A 15954-nucleotide genomic window follows, 5' to 3' on the forward strand; every position below is an offset into this window, starting at 1 on the left:
CAGTGTGGGGGCCCCACATGGGACTGTACTGGCCCCTTTCCTCTTCACCCTCTACGTCAGACTTCAGACACAACACAGACAGCTGTGTTCTGCAGAAGTTCTCTGATGACTCTGGTGATTGTTGGCCTGATCACTGATGACGACAATGCAGAGTACAGAGGACTTACTCAGGACTTTATGGACTGGTGCCAGCGGAACCACCTCCTGATCAACGCGTGGAAAACAAAGGAGATAGTGATGGATTTTTCCCGATGGCAGTCTGCTGTCATCCCTCATCCAGGGAATGGACATTGAGAGAGTGGACTCTTGCTCTTCATCATTATAGGAAACGTACAATCTCTGTGTGGCGAACATTGTATCGATCCAGAGGTTGAGATTCATCTTTAACAACAAGCCCTGGATGACCCTTGAACTTTAAGCACTATTAAAGTTGGAACAAACTGTAAACTTTGGTTCTCGTTCCTAAGGCTATGCACGTTAGGGAACCGTACCAATACAGAACAGAAGCCTTAGCCACCCACTTCAATGAAGAGGCTTGTCCTCAGCAGTGTTGCAGTGTTGATATAAAATAATCAGATTTGATTGACGCACACATCACCAGAAACTGTTTTCACTCATAGCTGATTGGCTCCTCCCCTCTTTCAATCACGTCAACAGAGCTGCTGATTGATTCAATGAGAAAAAAGAAAGGCCTCTGGGGGTGCAGAGACTGGTGAATAAACCAAGCAGCTTCATGGGATGATCTGTGAGTTGGATGCTAGGTTTTGGGGATGGATTCAACCTTTTGAATGAAGCCAAAGCTTTTTGGTACTGCTGCGGTGTTCTAATGGTGTTGGACATTACAGTGTAAAAAACACATGTAAAAGATAACACGTACAAAAAAATGATGTCTCTAGCGCCAAAAAAGAATAAAGCAATTGTTTCACTAAAATAACTGTTATTTCCTTAAGGTACGTACACCTAGAATTTTTTTTAAATGCACTATGATTGTTTTTAGTTCATACGATAGTTTGGGTCAACATATATTATTTTTGAAGAGACAGTACCTTATTTATTTATTTCCTATCTGGCAACACTGGTCCTCAATCACCTTTGCTCTGTCTGGGGCACACCAATGGACCTGCTGCAGTTTTCCTTAGGCTGAACTTTCGGGTGGATGTCACCTGCTGCACCGGGCACTGCCTCATCTTGAAACTGCTCAGCAGGTGTAGGGAACTTTAGTTGTGCAAATCCCTGATAAGCACTTTATATGACCTGTGGTAGTCTCTGCTATCCACTATGCTGTGGTTTGCTGGGGAGCAGCCAGTACAGACCGGGGCAGGAAAAGACTGAACAAGCTGGTCAGTATAGTCTGCTGTGTCCTGGGCTGTCCACTGGACTCTGTGGAGGAGGTGGGTGAGAAAAGGATATTGGCCAAGCTGACATCCATCTTGGACAATTCCTCTTGTCCACTGCATTTGACAGCGGAGGCTCTGTGGAGCTTCTTTAGCTAACACTGAGCCACCCACATTGTTAAAAAGAGCTGTATATACCCACCGACTGTACAACTCAAAAGGCTCAAAACTTTAATATAGAGGTTTCATTTTTTTGTTTTGTGTCATTGTCTGGCCTGATTTTCCGTTATTTTTCTCAGACATATCATGTATTGTATAGCAGCAGTCCCAAATCTTTTTTGCGCCACAGACCAGTTTATTGTCACACAATATTGTGATAAATACAACAAAATAAAATGATACGAGTATAGTGTATAGTATAGCATAAGAACTTGTAATATTACATTGCAGAACGCTTGGTGTACAAGTGGCAAAGCAGAGGCTTCATTGCTTTGTTAAAGCCGGTTGCTGCATATTACGCAGACCTTAATAAACCACTCTTTATTACCTTACTGTTACTTTGTTTTGTGGGAGGAATCGTTTTGATGTTTATTAAATTCTGGTAAGTCACTCCTCTTTGATTTGACTTGTATAGTTAAATGTAGGTCGTCAGGGAGCAGACACAGTCTCTATGCAATAACTAAGACCAAGAGTGGGTAAAACTTATCAGTAGGATAAAACTAACCTGTCTCACGACGGTCTAGACCCAGAGAAGCTGTAAAACAGCGACTCTGTGTTCTGGGCTCCACTCTGAGTTGTCACAGCGTAGAGAGGCTAAGCAACATGGCCATGTTACTAGAGAGTAGAGAGGCTTTGTCCAACGTGGGATGGACGCCGTCTCTTCTTATCAGCCCAGGTTTTCCACAAAAACTGCTCCAATTAGCCACAAAGCCCACATCGTTCCCCCGACCCTATAGGTCCATCGTGTAGTTAAAACTGGTTGCCTATCCTCTCCACCAGGGCTGGCCCCCACCTCCAGAGCCCACCCCCTGGACCTAAATGTATATGTACGTGTGGTAAGTAAGGAACCCTGGAAGACCGCCAGTTAGCCGAGGAGTCCAGCAGACAGAACCACCTAAGTGAAGGCCATATCTACTGGTTTCCCATGGAGGCAGCCTCCAGGGCCTCACAAGAAGCGCAACCAGAACGACCCTCCCTCCTTTGTCACACTTGCACATTTTTTCACTCAAGCATGCTCATGCTCACCCTGTGTAGTCTTCCACTCAAACCAATACACATACTGTGCGGCTGTGCAGGGAGGTAAACCCTAACCTAGGGCCCAATGAAGACCAAAACCCTGGCAGCCACTCCCACCAACCCCATCCCGCACACCAGTAGGAGACCTGTCCCAGCTCCCCAGCTTCTGTACTATTTCTATCAATAAATCTCTACAACTAAGGAAAAAACCTATGTGTGCAATGTCTCTCTAAGATGGCAAAATGAAACACAAGTTTCACTAAAGTGAGTCAGCATGCCAGCACCTGTGTCTTCTAAATACTCTACAGCAGGACCTTCGGCCATATATTTTGGCTGTATGCTTTTGCGAGGAAAAACAATGGCGGACAGAGCAGTTTTGATCCAGCAGCCTGGCTCCGCCCCCCTCTCAACCTGATCGATGCTGGGGCAGGTACAGAGAAAACCAGGAAGCACTACATGTAGTTGTAGTCTGTGAGCCCATGGCAAACAATCCGCCAGGGTGTCTTGGTGGAGGAATAAATGATAATTTCTCTGCATAGAAATTATGGAGAAATCTGAGTGTCCCTTCATTCTTACATACTACATAAGGTCGTTTGGCCAACTCCCAATGAAAATCTGTGATATTTTCTTTTAATTGAATGTTTTTTGGACTGGGGTACCAAATACCCACACAAAACACAAGGAGAACGTGCAGCACCTGGGTGACCCTGGAATGGATTTTCTTGCTGTGAGGTACCAACATTATGCCCCAAATGAATCTTCTGTCCTGGACAAAAAATTTAATTTTCATATGTTAAATATGTGGCATGCCTCACAAAGCTTGATGCTTTTGCACTGATTTAGCCCTTCTAATTAAGTTAATTCAATGTCTTTTTGACTGAGGTACAAAATACCCACATAATAACACAAAACAGGGAGAACGGCACATGGGTGAACCTTGACTCAGGATTTTCCCAAATGAGGCATCTGTCCTGGACAAAAAATGTTTGGCAGATTTCTGAAAATATTTTGCAGAGACGCTACAATGAAACCTGGAATATATCTTGAGACTATTAATCTTAGTGGTCTAAAAGTTGGGATTTGTACACCAGCACAGTATCTCCTCCATCTTAGTTTTGCCTGATGTTCTTACCACTGACCTGGCAAAGCCATGGTGGGAGTACTCCCTATATATCCACAGCTGTGTGTCGACCATGCATCATGATTTAGTGAAAAGTGCCGCAGCAACAAGGGAACAGTAATGCGCTGCTTACTCACCTCCTGGAAAACCATCCCAAATTTCAATCCTGTCATAGCGGCAGAATACACCAGCAGGTGGTGTAGGGTCAGGTTCCAGCTCAAAGCTCTCAAATTCCAAAATGATCTCAGACATCTTTGGGGCAAAGATCATGAAAGTGCAGTCCAGGTTGTTTGGGTACTTCTCTGGAAAACCAGGTGATTTAATGACACCACTGTTAGAGGTGAAGTTCCTGGAGCATTCAGGACCTGGAGGAAATAGGATAGGAAGCAGGATAAGAGAGAGACCTATCAGGTACAAATAAAACAGGTAGTCTATTTTATAAAATATATTCATATATTCATTTCTTATTCAAAAAACACCATATTAGTTTATTTCTTGTATTTGCTGCGCGTCACCTGTTTTTTTTAGTGTGTATTGTGCTTTTTCTCTTTTGTTTTTTTACAAACAACACAGTAACTCATCTGTGAATTATCTACAAATTTATATGATTTTAAAGTCCAAATTATGATTGGAAATGCTATGTTATAGTGCAGGTTTGTTGGACTATGCATGTATACATTACAGAAATGGAGAAATCTGTACCTAGAAATATGTACTTTTTTATACAGTACACACTTTTTTTAAGATTTTAGGTTATAAATACATCCACATTTAATAAATACATCAATTTTTTCAAATGTTCCACCTCAAAATTAGTTATGGGCCTCCTTTTTGTGACATTGTTTCCTATTTGTAATTAGTTCATTGTTGTCACCTGTTTGTACTTGTATTTCAAGCCTTAGTTTGCGCACTGTCTTTGTCAGTTTGTTGATGTTGTTACATGGATGTACATCAGTCTCATGGTTTGTGTTCCTGTCCTGTCCTGTCACTTTAACGTAAATCACTGCATCGCATTCACCCATTTGTACACACTCAAGCACTAACACATTCACAAAGATTAAACCTAAACCAGGGTCAGCTTAAGGCAAGTTATGTGTCTTGCCCAAGGACATGGGATATGGGACAAGAAGATGCCCAATTATCTGCTCCACAGTTCAAACACAATAAATGTTACCAGATTATTAGCATAGGAACAAGGTTGAAAGACTGGTGGGCTTTTTAATAGCTCTTTGCTCAGTCCTTCATAAAAAGCACCACTACAGAACAATCCATACAGTACATCTTACAGAACAAAACATTTTTCAATCATAGCAAAGGTATAACACATCTAAAACCTATTTTCTCAAGCAACAAATTCCCCTTGATAAGCTAGTGTTTATATATGGTATTGATGCAAATGAAACCATCCCCAACAATAGAATAGTTTATTGGAATCCTACTGACAAGGGTACAATGAAATAAAACTATAATTTGATATCTAAATCATTGTGCCTCTTTCAGGATCCCTGACACAGGCACCCAGCCCTTCGGTTTCTCCTGCTACCCTGCTATAGTCACACCCGTGGTTCACACAAACCTAACATTAATATCAGGATGGTAGTAAAAACAAAAATAGTTCTTTTGCAAAGAAAGGAAAAATACAATGGTAGCATAATGTCATATAACTTTACTGTACATTCCTTAAATTTCAATCATCTCTGATCTCTGTGCATCTCTTTGCCTATTTTCTCTCTTACAGGTAGCTAGTAATGTGTCATTCGCAAACGAGCTGGCTTTAAGAGCCAATACTTTGTAACAAACTAGGACAGCCAACTCCCACCAGGAAGAGCCGAATCTTCAGCCGCCATTGTTTAGCTCTACCGAAACCCTAAAACACAGACGCGAAACTACTTTTATGGGAGCACCATTCGGCCAATCACGCACGAGGATTGACGTAAGGGGGCCAGATGCTCCTAAAAGAGCAAGTGTAGTGGTACATGTGCAGATTTAAAAGCAAGTGCATCAGAAGAGTAAAAGTAAAAAAAATGTCTGTCAACGAAAAAAGAAGCAGCATCTGGATGCATTTCAATGATATTGGAGATATTGGAGACCTGACTTTGTAAAATGAAAATATCTGCCAACCTCCACTAAACACTATTATCTAAAGTGTTATAATGTTAAGACTTAAAGTTTTGATTAAAATGTTAAAGAGTAGTGGATGTATTTTGAATAACAAAGAAAACTGCATTAAAATAAGGCTTTTATGAAAAAACGGAAAAAAAACAAAATACAAACAAAAGCTACATTTCGGCTAAAATATAAGGCACAGAGTGATAATAATAATAATAATTAATAAGTCATAATACTAAATTTTAATCTGATTGGGATCAGCCAGCAGCATAGCTACACACATAAAAGCTACTTCACAAGCAATCAAGATCATCCACACACCTACATTTTGTCACATAACATAAACACAAAGACTAATAACAACAGTCGGTAAGTTGAGACCACTGAGGGTTGTCACTTGGAATGTACATGAAGTCAATAAAAAGGAAAAAAGAATGAAGTATTTAACCATTTGAAGACCCTGCAAGCATACATTGCTTTACTAAAAGCGACTCAAGTTCCCAAAATTGCTTATACTTTGGCTTTGCCCAAGTTTCCACATGCTTCCATCAATCAACCCATTCAATCAACAATTAAAAAAAAACATCACTCATCCCAATTAAACAAGTGATACATTTAAAACCTTTCCCAAACATTATATACATCACAAATAGATCTGTCCTTAGCCATAAAAACTTTACTTAAAAAAATTCATTACCATTACATATTTGGTATTTTAGTGCAATCATCCGAAAACAAATGCAATAACAATGATAATAACAAATAGACCCTCAGTGGCATGTCATGTTATACACAAAGCTTTAGCTATTTTAATTCACCCACCTGTCTTGAAAGTCTCATATCGAATTGAGAAACCTGCTCCATGAGTCTCATAATCAGACACAAATTTAATAAAGAGCTGGTATCCAGAGGAGACAACTGGAGAGGGGGCAATCTTCCCGCAGTACTTTCCCACCAGCTGACCATTCTCATCGACACCATCTCGTACCTCTACATAATCATATCTAAACAAGAAAAAAGAAAGACACAATATAAGTGACACTTTGCTCTACTGAACAGGTTTGCATTAAAATTACTGTTCTGCTGTTTATTCACAGACCCACACACAGTATTCGAAAAACAACCCATCACAGTGCTATTGGTAATGCCAGTTATATATAATGAAAGCTCAACCTGTCTACTTAAGACCACTTGAATTTCGCATATGTGTTTGTCTGAATCTGAGTAACATGTTTCAACTTGAGTGAGCGAGTTGGTGCGTGTCTGTTTATGTGTTGGTATTCATCAAGTTGTCGGGACAAGAAGCTGAAATACTGTGTGGAGATGACTTAGCATGAGGAAAAAATAAATTAAAAATCAGGTCCCCAAAAGGCTACCATAGTCATACCATAGTTGACTTGTTGCTTTTAGCCCATATTACATGGTTGTCAGGCTCAGTGTTAAGCTTTTGTGTAATACCTTTTACACAATGACTCAGTGCTCCAGACACACACATTCAGAAATATAGTTATAGTCCCCGTTCTAGTAGGGTGGGACCTTTATTTAACTCTAACCATCTAACCAATACTAATCAAAAGTGTTATTTGCTTTGTTATACAGACAAAATATACAGACACGCATATAGTACATATACCTCCTTCACAGTATAATTTTGTATGTGTCATAGATAATGCTTTATAATATTCTGCTGTTCTAGTTTGTGGTTTTAGTTTGATAGTTCCTTGTCATTATCCTGCCTGTTTTCACTTAATGTTGCTTTACTTCCAGTCATGCATCACCTCGACTGTTTTCTGTTAGCAATCATCAGTAAATTAGTATTCAAGCCTTAGTATTCAGTGTGCCTATTTATCGACCTGTGCCTGTCTGACCTGTCTGAGCCTATTAAACTCCACAAACCGTCCCCTTTCTTGCGCTGTGCTTGTGGGTCCTGCTCCCTGTCAACTCTGACAGTATGTAAAAGTCCTTTGCAGTCCTTTTTCTCCTATTATATTTTTGTTGAGGAACAGTTGTGTGCTAAACATTGGACAAAGCACTAACTTAAAAAAAAAGAAAAGATTTTCACCAGGTGTCTAAATATCCCTGAAAAGCTTGTTTTATCTGGTAAAAGTAGGAGACGTGCTAACCCGGTTCAACTTATTTCCGCCTATTTAATACAACAGAAGTAATGTCAAAGCACTTTACTAAGCAATGTTCAAGACCTTACAGAATACAAAAATAGGAGAGAAATGGACAAATACAATGCATGTGCAATAACAACACAGAGGAAAGAGGAAGAAAAGGTGTGTAATATAACGAAGCATATCAAGGAGGTACTTAAGCAGCCTAAATCTATGCTATTGGAGCAGCCTAGAATTGCTGCTAGGAATTGGAATCATTTGTTCTGGAACACAATGGCAGAGAAAATGTCATGTAACATTTTTCAGATTCATTCCTTGTGTTGTGGTAAATGCTGCTCCCTTTCCTTATTCACTATTTAAATCTAATAACTTGACTTCTAGATATATGTGGCAAATGATCCTAGCACCTATTGGTAGTGAAAGCGCTTTAACACTGCATTCGCAATCACACACACAAGCACCCTCACTTTCACACACCGCTGCCAGAGCTGCATTGCAGCTTATACTGACATTGTTGGCAACTTGTGGTTCTGTGTCTTGCCCAAGAAAACTTTGGCATATGACTTTGGAAAGCCACGAATTCCACCACCAATTCTATTATTGGTGGACGACAGCTCTACCTGAGCCATATTCAGTAATATACCGCAGTCTGATCTCTTATTAAATGAATAAATAAAAATTAAATGAATGAATATTGGCAAATAACATCAGAGATTGCATTCAGACAGCGACACCCCCCCCCCTCTTTTTTATGTGTGGTATAGATGCTTAGCACTGCCTAGATATTTGAAGGATTTCACTGCAAATTTTTCAAATTTTTTTTCTATAGTAAAAGATACGGTATGTGAAACTGTAGAAAATGAATAAAGCTCAATAGAGAAAACAAATAATACAATGCTATGTCGGCACATGCAAGATTGTAACAGCTGAATGTTTTTTTTCATGATGTGACATTCAGCCTCCGCGCCGCTATAGGCGCTCCTGGGGCTTTGGTGGGGGTCTGTTTTGAGTTTTTCATTTCCTGTTTAATTAGTTGACCCACCTGCTTTTGTTTAGTATTTAAGGGATGTGTCACAGTCTAGATCATTTAGTCACTGTAATCACTCATTTCCGGTTTTATTTTGTCACCACTTCCTGTCGCAGTCATTGGTAGTTTCAGTCAGCCTTGCTCCCGGTTCTAATCTACTCACCTGTCTGTCATTTAGTCATCGCCATTTAGTACTTAAGCACCACCTCTCACCCCAGCCCCTTGCCAGATTGTCTTTTGTGTCCTTGCTAGCAATCCAGCATTTGTATCCATGATCTTGAAACCCGTGTATGACCCTGCTTCACCTGACCTTGACTCTTGCCTTGCCTACGATCCTGTCCTGCCGTGAGTTGACCCTAGTCTGCCTTGTGACTACTGCTTGTCTAACCCTGCCTGTACTGAAACCCGCCGTCTTTGTGTCCCTTGCCTGCCTGACCACGAGGTCGAATAAACCCTGTTGTTCACTGAGCCTTGTCTCCGCTGTGCGTGTGGGTCCGCTACCTTGAGTTCGTGACAGGATGTCCTTGTGTTCATACACCGTGGGTGTGTACGAGGTTGTAGCCAGTGAGCTACACCTATGTTACCGGTTAAAGAGAGGAGAGCTAAGAAGTGGAGTTCTTTTGTTTGTTTGATGTCCTGTCTCACCACTTAAGGTTGAGTGTGTAGTGTAGTTGTATTAATGTTCCATGTTTAGGATCTTGCCCGTGTTACGAAGCGTGTTTTGTTAAGCGTGTTAGACAGTGCTGTAGTTTAGTTCTTAGTTGTCTTGAGTTATGTCTTGTGTTCATGTTTAGCTTTTCTGCCCGTAGTGTTATGGAGCGTTTAGTGTTTAGTGAGTTAGTTTGTTTCATAGTGTTTTCCTGCAGTGCCGCAACTTTTAGTTCTCACCTGACGCGTTGAACTGAGTGAGTTTATGGTGTGTGTGTGTGTGTGTGTGTGTGTGTGTGTGTGTGTGTGTGTGTGTGTGTGTGTGTGTGTGATAAAGACGTTTAATGTTAATTATAGCTTCTGTGTTTGGGTCGTGCATTTGGGGTCTCCCCCCTCTCCTGTGTTTCCCGCGACCTGGTCTGCCGGTTGGACGGTCTATGTTAAGGGGAATTACTCGCAGAGTGCTTTTGTAGCGCGACGGGTCGCAGCTGTGTGCTGGATGCACGTTGGCCCCAGTGCCAACTCCTCCGCTCAGTGTGAGCGCGTTCTCCTCCCGGCTCCGTGAGAGCCGTAGCTTTCCCCGCTCGGAGCAGGTGCAGTCATTGTTCCTCTCCAACGCATCTCCTCTCCTGCCTCACGGTTCTGTCAAACCCAGCCGATTCGGAACTGACGGGGCGACATGAGGCCTTCTCAATAAGTTGTTTAGGCCTTTCCACTTGTGTTACTTGTAATGTCATGCTGGACATGGATTTGTGCGTTAGTATTTTATATATTAGTGCCAGAGAAGTATCAGAGAATGACATTTGTGTAACTGTAGGTGGGTCAGAAAAGAAGGAAAGAACATAGAGGTTATAATTCTCTCATCTTGGTGTAAAGAAGTCCCTGCATTATCCAACATGTGGCCCTGTAACTCTATATGACTGAGTGTTTTTGCACAAATACAAGGTCGCCATCAACCGCAACAGCGTATTTTTCCTGCTCTGAGATGGACAGCATATGGCATGGGTGGTGTAAAACACACTCAAAAACTCCAGTGAATGTACTGTAAGCGTACTGTAGTCTTGATTGCAGATAAGCTTTTAATCCCATCCCATCAAGGTATAGTCGAAGACAAAGAAAGTATGACATAGCAACCATAATACCCCCAATTTTAAGAAAACCTGATTCCATAATCTTTGCTATCTGTATAGTACGAGGGGAGGAATTGGAGCAGGTAACAGGCAGAAGAAAACCGGAGATGGAGGATGCAGCAAGATTGGTGAAATGCAGCAATTAAACATGGTACCCGAGCAACAGGTAATGTGACAGCCACTATCAAGATGTGCACCACCTGCCGAAAAACCTGCATGAAGTGCGCCCAAGTAGTTTCAAATGGAGCATATTACAGGGAGAATGTAATATATGAGAAAAACCTGAGAAACTGCTATATCTCAAGCTGAAGAAACAGCTCCACTAGGAGATATTTTCTGGATCTGCGAAAATAATGCAACAATTACCAAGAAACTGACCTGGCATCTGTGCACCAGTAATTACCCAAAAAAACTGCACTAGTAACAGGCCGAAACGAAATGCACAAAACCAGTACACCCTAGCTAATTGGACATGGATGTACCACCCAGCAGAAGTATATATCACATGGGACCAGGTACCAAGTGGAATCACAGGTCAATATGAGGCAATAGGCTCAGATTGGATACAGTCAAGAAGGGTGGCAGGAAGCATGCCGCTCACTGGTCAAATACCCAATGCCCAATACATAGCAAGAAACAGTAGATGGATTAATTACTTCAGTTACAATGAACAGATGTACATAAACTTTACCCTGTTAGGTGTTGAATTAGTAAAAGACCAACTGCATCCCACATCATTTATGGCATTACAGAAAAGATTTGTGACTGAATCCATAATGGCCACAGATCAAGGAGTATGTGAGGAGTTTGAAAAGGAGTGAGGTGGCTTAAAATGGTGGGCGTAAAAATAGGAGGATTCTTTTTGTTAATTTTCATAATAATGCTGAACATACAACATGAAAACTTCAAAGGCTTTGTGCAACTACACATGGAGTCGAAGACTGGACGACCTGACAAGAGAAGTGTTGGAATTAAAAAGGAGTCTGCAGTTTACCCAGCGAGATGTTGATGAAACCAAAGCAGCCATGGGAAATCAGAACGAACAAAGTAAGGAAATGAGGGCTGATGTTTACAATACATTTGAGAGTCTGTTCACCGTAACAGACAAAATAGAGTATTTGGAAGTGCAGTCCAAGCAAAAAAAAGATCTTCAAAAGAATTAGGGAAACAGCTGGAGAAATCTGGACGGAAGAGGAGCGCAAATTGAGTGAAATAATAAAGCATAAAACGCATATTCAACAGGATTGAGACTTGATACTAGATGGAGTGGGCTCACAGAGCGGGAAAACCTTCTGATGGTGGACCAAGAGCAAGTGATGGTAAAGCTGATGAACGAAAAAGATAAGGCACACATACTGCAACAAGTGAAGAAGCTGAAGGATCTAATATCTATATACAGTAAATGAAGACTACACGCAGCTGTGAAGAAGAAAAGAAGGGAGCTAATGCCGAAGCTGAGGAAGGCCAGCGAGAGGGGAGACATCGCATTCCTGCGGTATGACCGATTGGTGGCCCAACCTTGGAACCTGGACCCACAACCCAAGACCCGCTTGCCGAGGCAAGGAGAGTATAAAGAGGCTGGACCCTCAGTGGTATGAATACGTACACAGGTATGCTGATATCTGTGATCTCAGATGAGCGTTGGAACAAACATCAAGCATGACACAAACACAGGATGAGACAAGTGATTTGTTACAGAGGATCATAAGTTATGACGGACTGGAAATGGAACTGAACACATTTGGAGGCATTCAATGTCCCTACCCTACAGATCACTATCTGCTACTAAAGCTTTTTTCCCAAATTCTGATAATAACTGCAAGTATTACACAGATGAGCGGTTTAACAGCAATGACATGATTGAAAACAAATGATCATTAATACACTTTAATAGGAGGACTCAATAGGTAAAGTACTGTAAAGAGTCCTGAGTATAAAACATGATCTGAGTAGTTTTACACACTCTTTTAACATAATTTCTGAAACTTGGATTAATAATGTGGGAATGGATTTTGACCTTGATGGTTATAATTTGGAATGTATAAATAAAGAAACAAAGAAGGAAGGTGGTGATGAAAACCTAGGTTATAAAAGAGTGGAGAAAATGTAAAGGGTGGTGGATAATCTGCTGGACAGTAAAAATACTTATGGAAAAGAAGGAAACTGTCTTAATAAGTGGAAGTGCAAACTACCACAATGTCATAGCAGACCAGAACAATTACGAAAGGAGCTAGGTCTGTAAAGACTGAAAAGTCAGGAAGGTTTCCTGGTTATTTTAGAAGTACTGGGTATTTAGAACCCAGTTACCCCTTATGAGTGATATTGAAAGTGAGGGGACGTTTCACGGGTCATGTTGTCCTGTCCATAGGTGTTCTGTCAGTTAGGACACCTGGATGATCAATTTTTTTTTGAAGGTAAGTGCCTGGGATCATTTTAGAAGTGCCTCATAACTGTTGTATTGATGGTTGTGACACATTCTTTAGGGAGGTGAAGGAGGCCCTCACTGTAGAACTCACATATCAACATACTGACATATAGTCCTATGTTTTGTTTTTGAATTGCATGTATGTTATTGATGGTTGGTCCTTTGGGGACCAAAGGGACAAATGTTGTGTAATAATTCAAAAAGTTCATAAAGTAATTACTGCTGAGATTTAAGGAGACAATGTTACAGAATAATACAACACCGACTGTACTACAGTACAACAGCACTCACTGTGGCACGTGTAGACTGTTGCATGTCTCCCTACATGCTAATGCTAATACCGCTCTGAGGAAGCTGCGCGAATGTACCAGTACAATACAAAACAAAGATCCAGAGGCATTGTATTGTACAGTGAGACTTTAATCATGTTCACCTGCCAAACACGCTCCCGATGTTCTATCAGAATGTCACTTTTGCCACCTGCGGTGAAAACACACAAAACAGAGATGTCTGCTGGTGTACAACACACCTACAGGCAATTCAGAGTGACCAATCAACCAATTAAATCAATGTCTTTGGACCGTGGGAGAAATATCTGGAGAGAAACCTAATGCGGAGAACATGCAAACTCTACACAGAAAGGCACCCGGTCCGCCCCGAGAATTGAACCCAGGATCATCTTGCTGCGACAGTGCTACTCACTGCACCACCATGCCGCCCCTCCATCACCTCACCTCATCTCCCATGGTTACGTATCAGCAGAAAACATAGGCTGGATTTTTCTCAGTCAAACAATCATCTAACGCACACTACAGGCACTAAAGGCCTGGCAAAACAATGGCAAAGCACCATATACAAATGTACTCCTGCAGACTTGTACCTTCGCTAGAGAACGGTTCAACTAACGTGAAGTCTGGTGAGTAAGAACCTGCGGCATTTTTCCAGTGTCTGAATGGTGTAGTCTTTTCTGTTGGCTAAGTAATGTTAACATTAGTTTAATCACTAGCCACTTTGGGTTTGGGAAAAATGTAAGTGGTGAAAAACGTTTGACTGAACATGAATGGACTTAACTTGGCATGAGGGATATTGATGGGCTTTTTTCATACTGCTTTATGGAATAACTTTTGTTCTTGGTTTTACAGCCAGTAGACTGTACATTAATTATAGCAGTTGATGAAAATGTATACTGCTATACTAACAGTTTTTCTTTTAGGATGTAACTGACAAGAGCTCTTACAGTTAAAACACCAGTGGGAATCTAGGAAATCCTCAGCTCAGCCATCCAGAGTGGGAGTCATCTTGGAGAAAAGTGTGTTGATAGATGAACTGGCCAATCTACCTCAGACCTTTTGTCTTTGGACTGGTCAATGTGCTCTACCTGGACTACCCTAAATACATGAAAAACACTTTTACCTGCTGTAATGCTGAAGCTGGGTAGAAGTGAGCGTCACTTATTAGTTTGTGATGTTACACTGTTTGCTACTATATACAAAGTATATTGTATGGCATACAGTAGTTACAGCACGTCTGGAAAGTGTGAGGAATATGTTACTGTCATTAAAACCATCAACATTCACCTAGACCAGAAAGCCTGAATAAATGCAGAGGTTCACTTATTTCTGCAAACCAGAGACTCTGTATTTACAGATGGTGATACAACTGCACTCAGGGCAGCAAGAAGACACTTGACAATAGGCATGAAAAGGGCAAAGAACAAATCTACACTCTAAAAGGTAAATGGTCAGTTCTCCTCAAATGACCCTCAGAGTATTTGGAAAGCCACTATATCAAGAGAGACTGTCTCATTGACTACTGGCCAATTACACTGACTCCTATGACAACAAAGTGCGTTGAGAGGCTGGTAATGACACACATAAAAAAGGAAACTAACCTAACAGCATGCATATAGGAAGAACCGGTCCTCAGAAGATGGCGTCTTAGTTGTTATTCATAAGGCAGAGCCTGATGAACACATGTGGAGAACAAATGTCAGGGTGCTTTTCTTGGACTTCAGCTCAGCCTTTAATACAATCATCCCAAAGATGATGACAAAACTTTCAGTCCTTGGGCTGCCCTCACCCCTATACTACTGGATCCTGGTCTTCTTAACAGAAAGAGCAGAGATCTCATCATCCAGCATTTTCCTGAATACTGGTTCTCTACATGGGTGTGTCCTCATTCCCCTTCTTTAAACCCTCCTGACACTAGCATGCACAGCTCAACATGACAGCAACCTGATGAACTTTGCAGACGACAGCAGTGGTGGGCCTGATATCAACAATGAGACAGCCTATAGGCAGGAGGTAGACGAATTTGTGAACTGGTGTAAAGAAAACAACCTCACCCTCAACATACACAAGACCAAAGACATGGTGGTGGACTTTCAGAAGTCGACAAAGCAGCTGTGGAGCTGGCCCCTTGTGTGAAATATCTGGGGGTACAAATCACTCAACAACAACAAACTCACCTGGAGAAATAACACCTCCTAATAACACCTCCATCATTAAAAAGGCTCATCATTGCCCGTACTTCCTAAGGAAGTTGAAGAGAGCAGGACTTATTATGGAGTCTTATTTTTAATGCTCTAATGCTTTTTTAATGCTTGCTACCCTAAATGACCGTAATTTTACCCTAAATGATCGTGTTTTATCTTTACAATACTAAGACCTTGAATGCAATATTTCGTTCTACATAGTTCATGTTGGAATGACAATAAAGAATCCTTGAATGTGCAACAACACCACGGGAGCCAACCTATATTTTTAAGTACCACTTGAGGTACTGCTGCTTTGATTCTTTTTTGGCTTG

General features: G+C 41.2%; 1 protein-coding gene across 6 annotated transcripts in view; it reads right to left on the bottom strand.

Annotated features, from left to right (window-relative positions):
* The window catches only part of nrp1a (neuropilin 1a), a 38824-nt gene that overhangs the window by 18699 nt on the left and 4171 nt on the right, over positions 1-15954 (bottom strand). For 5 of the 6 annotated variants that reach the window (XM_055508104.1, XM_029147185.3, XM_029147184.3 and 2 more), the window contains exons 4-5: positions 6622-6803; positions 3828-4055 (exon numbers count right to left, since the gene is read on the bottom strand). In XM_055508104.1, the coding sequence (XP_055364079.1) occupies positions 3828-4055; positions 6622-6803 (410 nt within the window). The remainder of the gene's footprint in view (positions 1-3827; positions 4056-6621; positions 6804-15954) is intronic. The other variant, XM_029147186.3, reaches the window with a different exon arrangement.

Source organism: Betta splendens, chromosome 4, assembly GCF_900634795.4.
Source record: "Betta splendens chromosome 4, fBetSpl5.4, whole genome shotgun sequence".
Taxonomy (NCBI): Eukaryota; Metazoa; Chordata; class Actinopteri; order Anabantiformes; family Osphronemidae; genus Betta; species Betta splendens.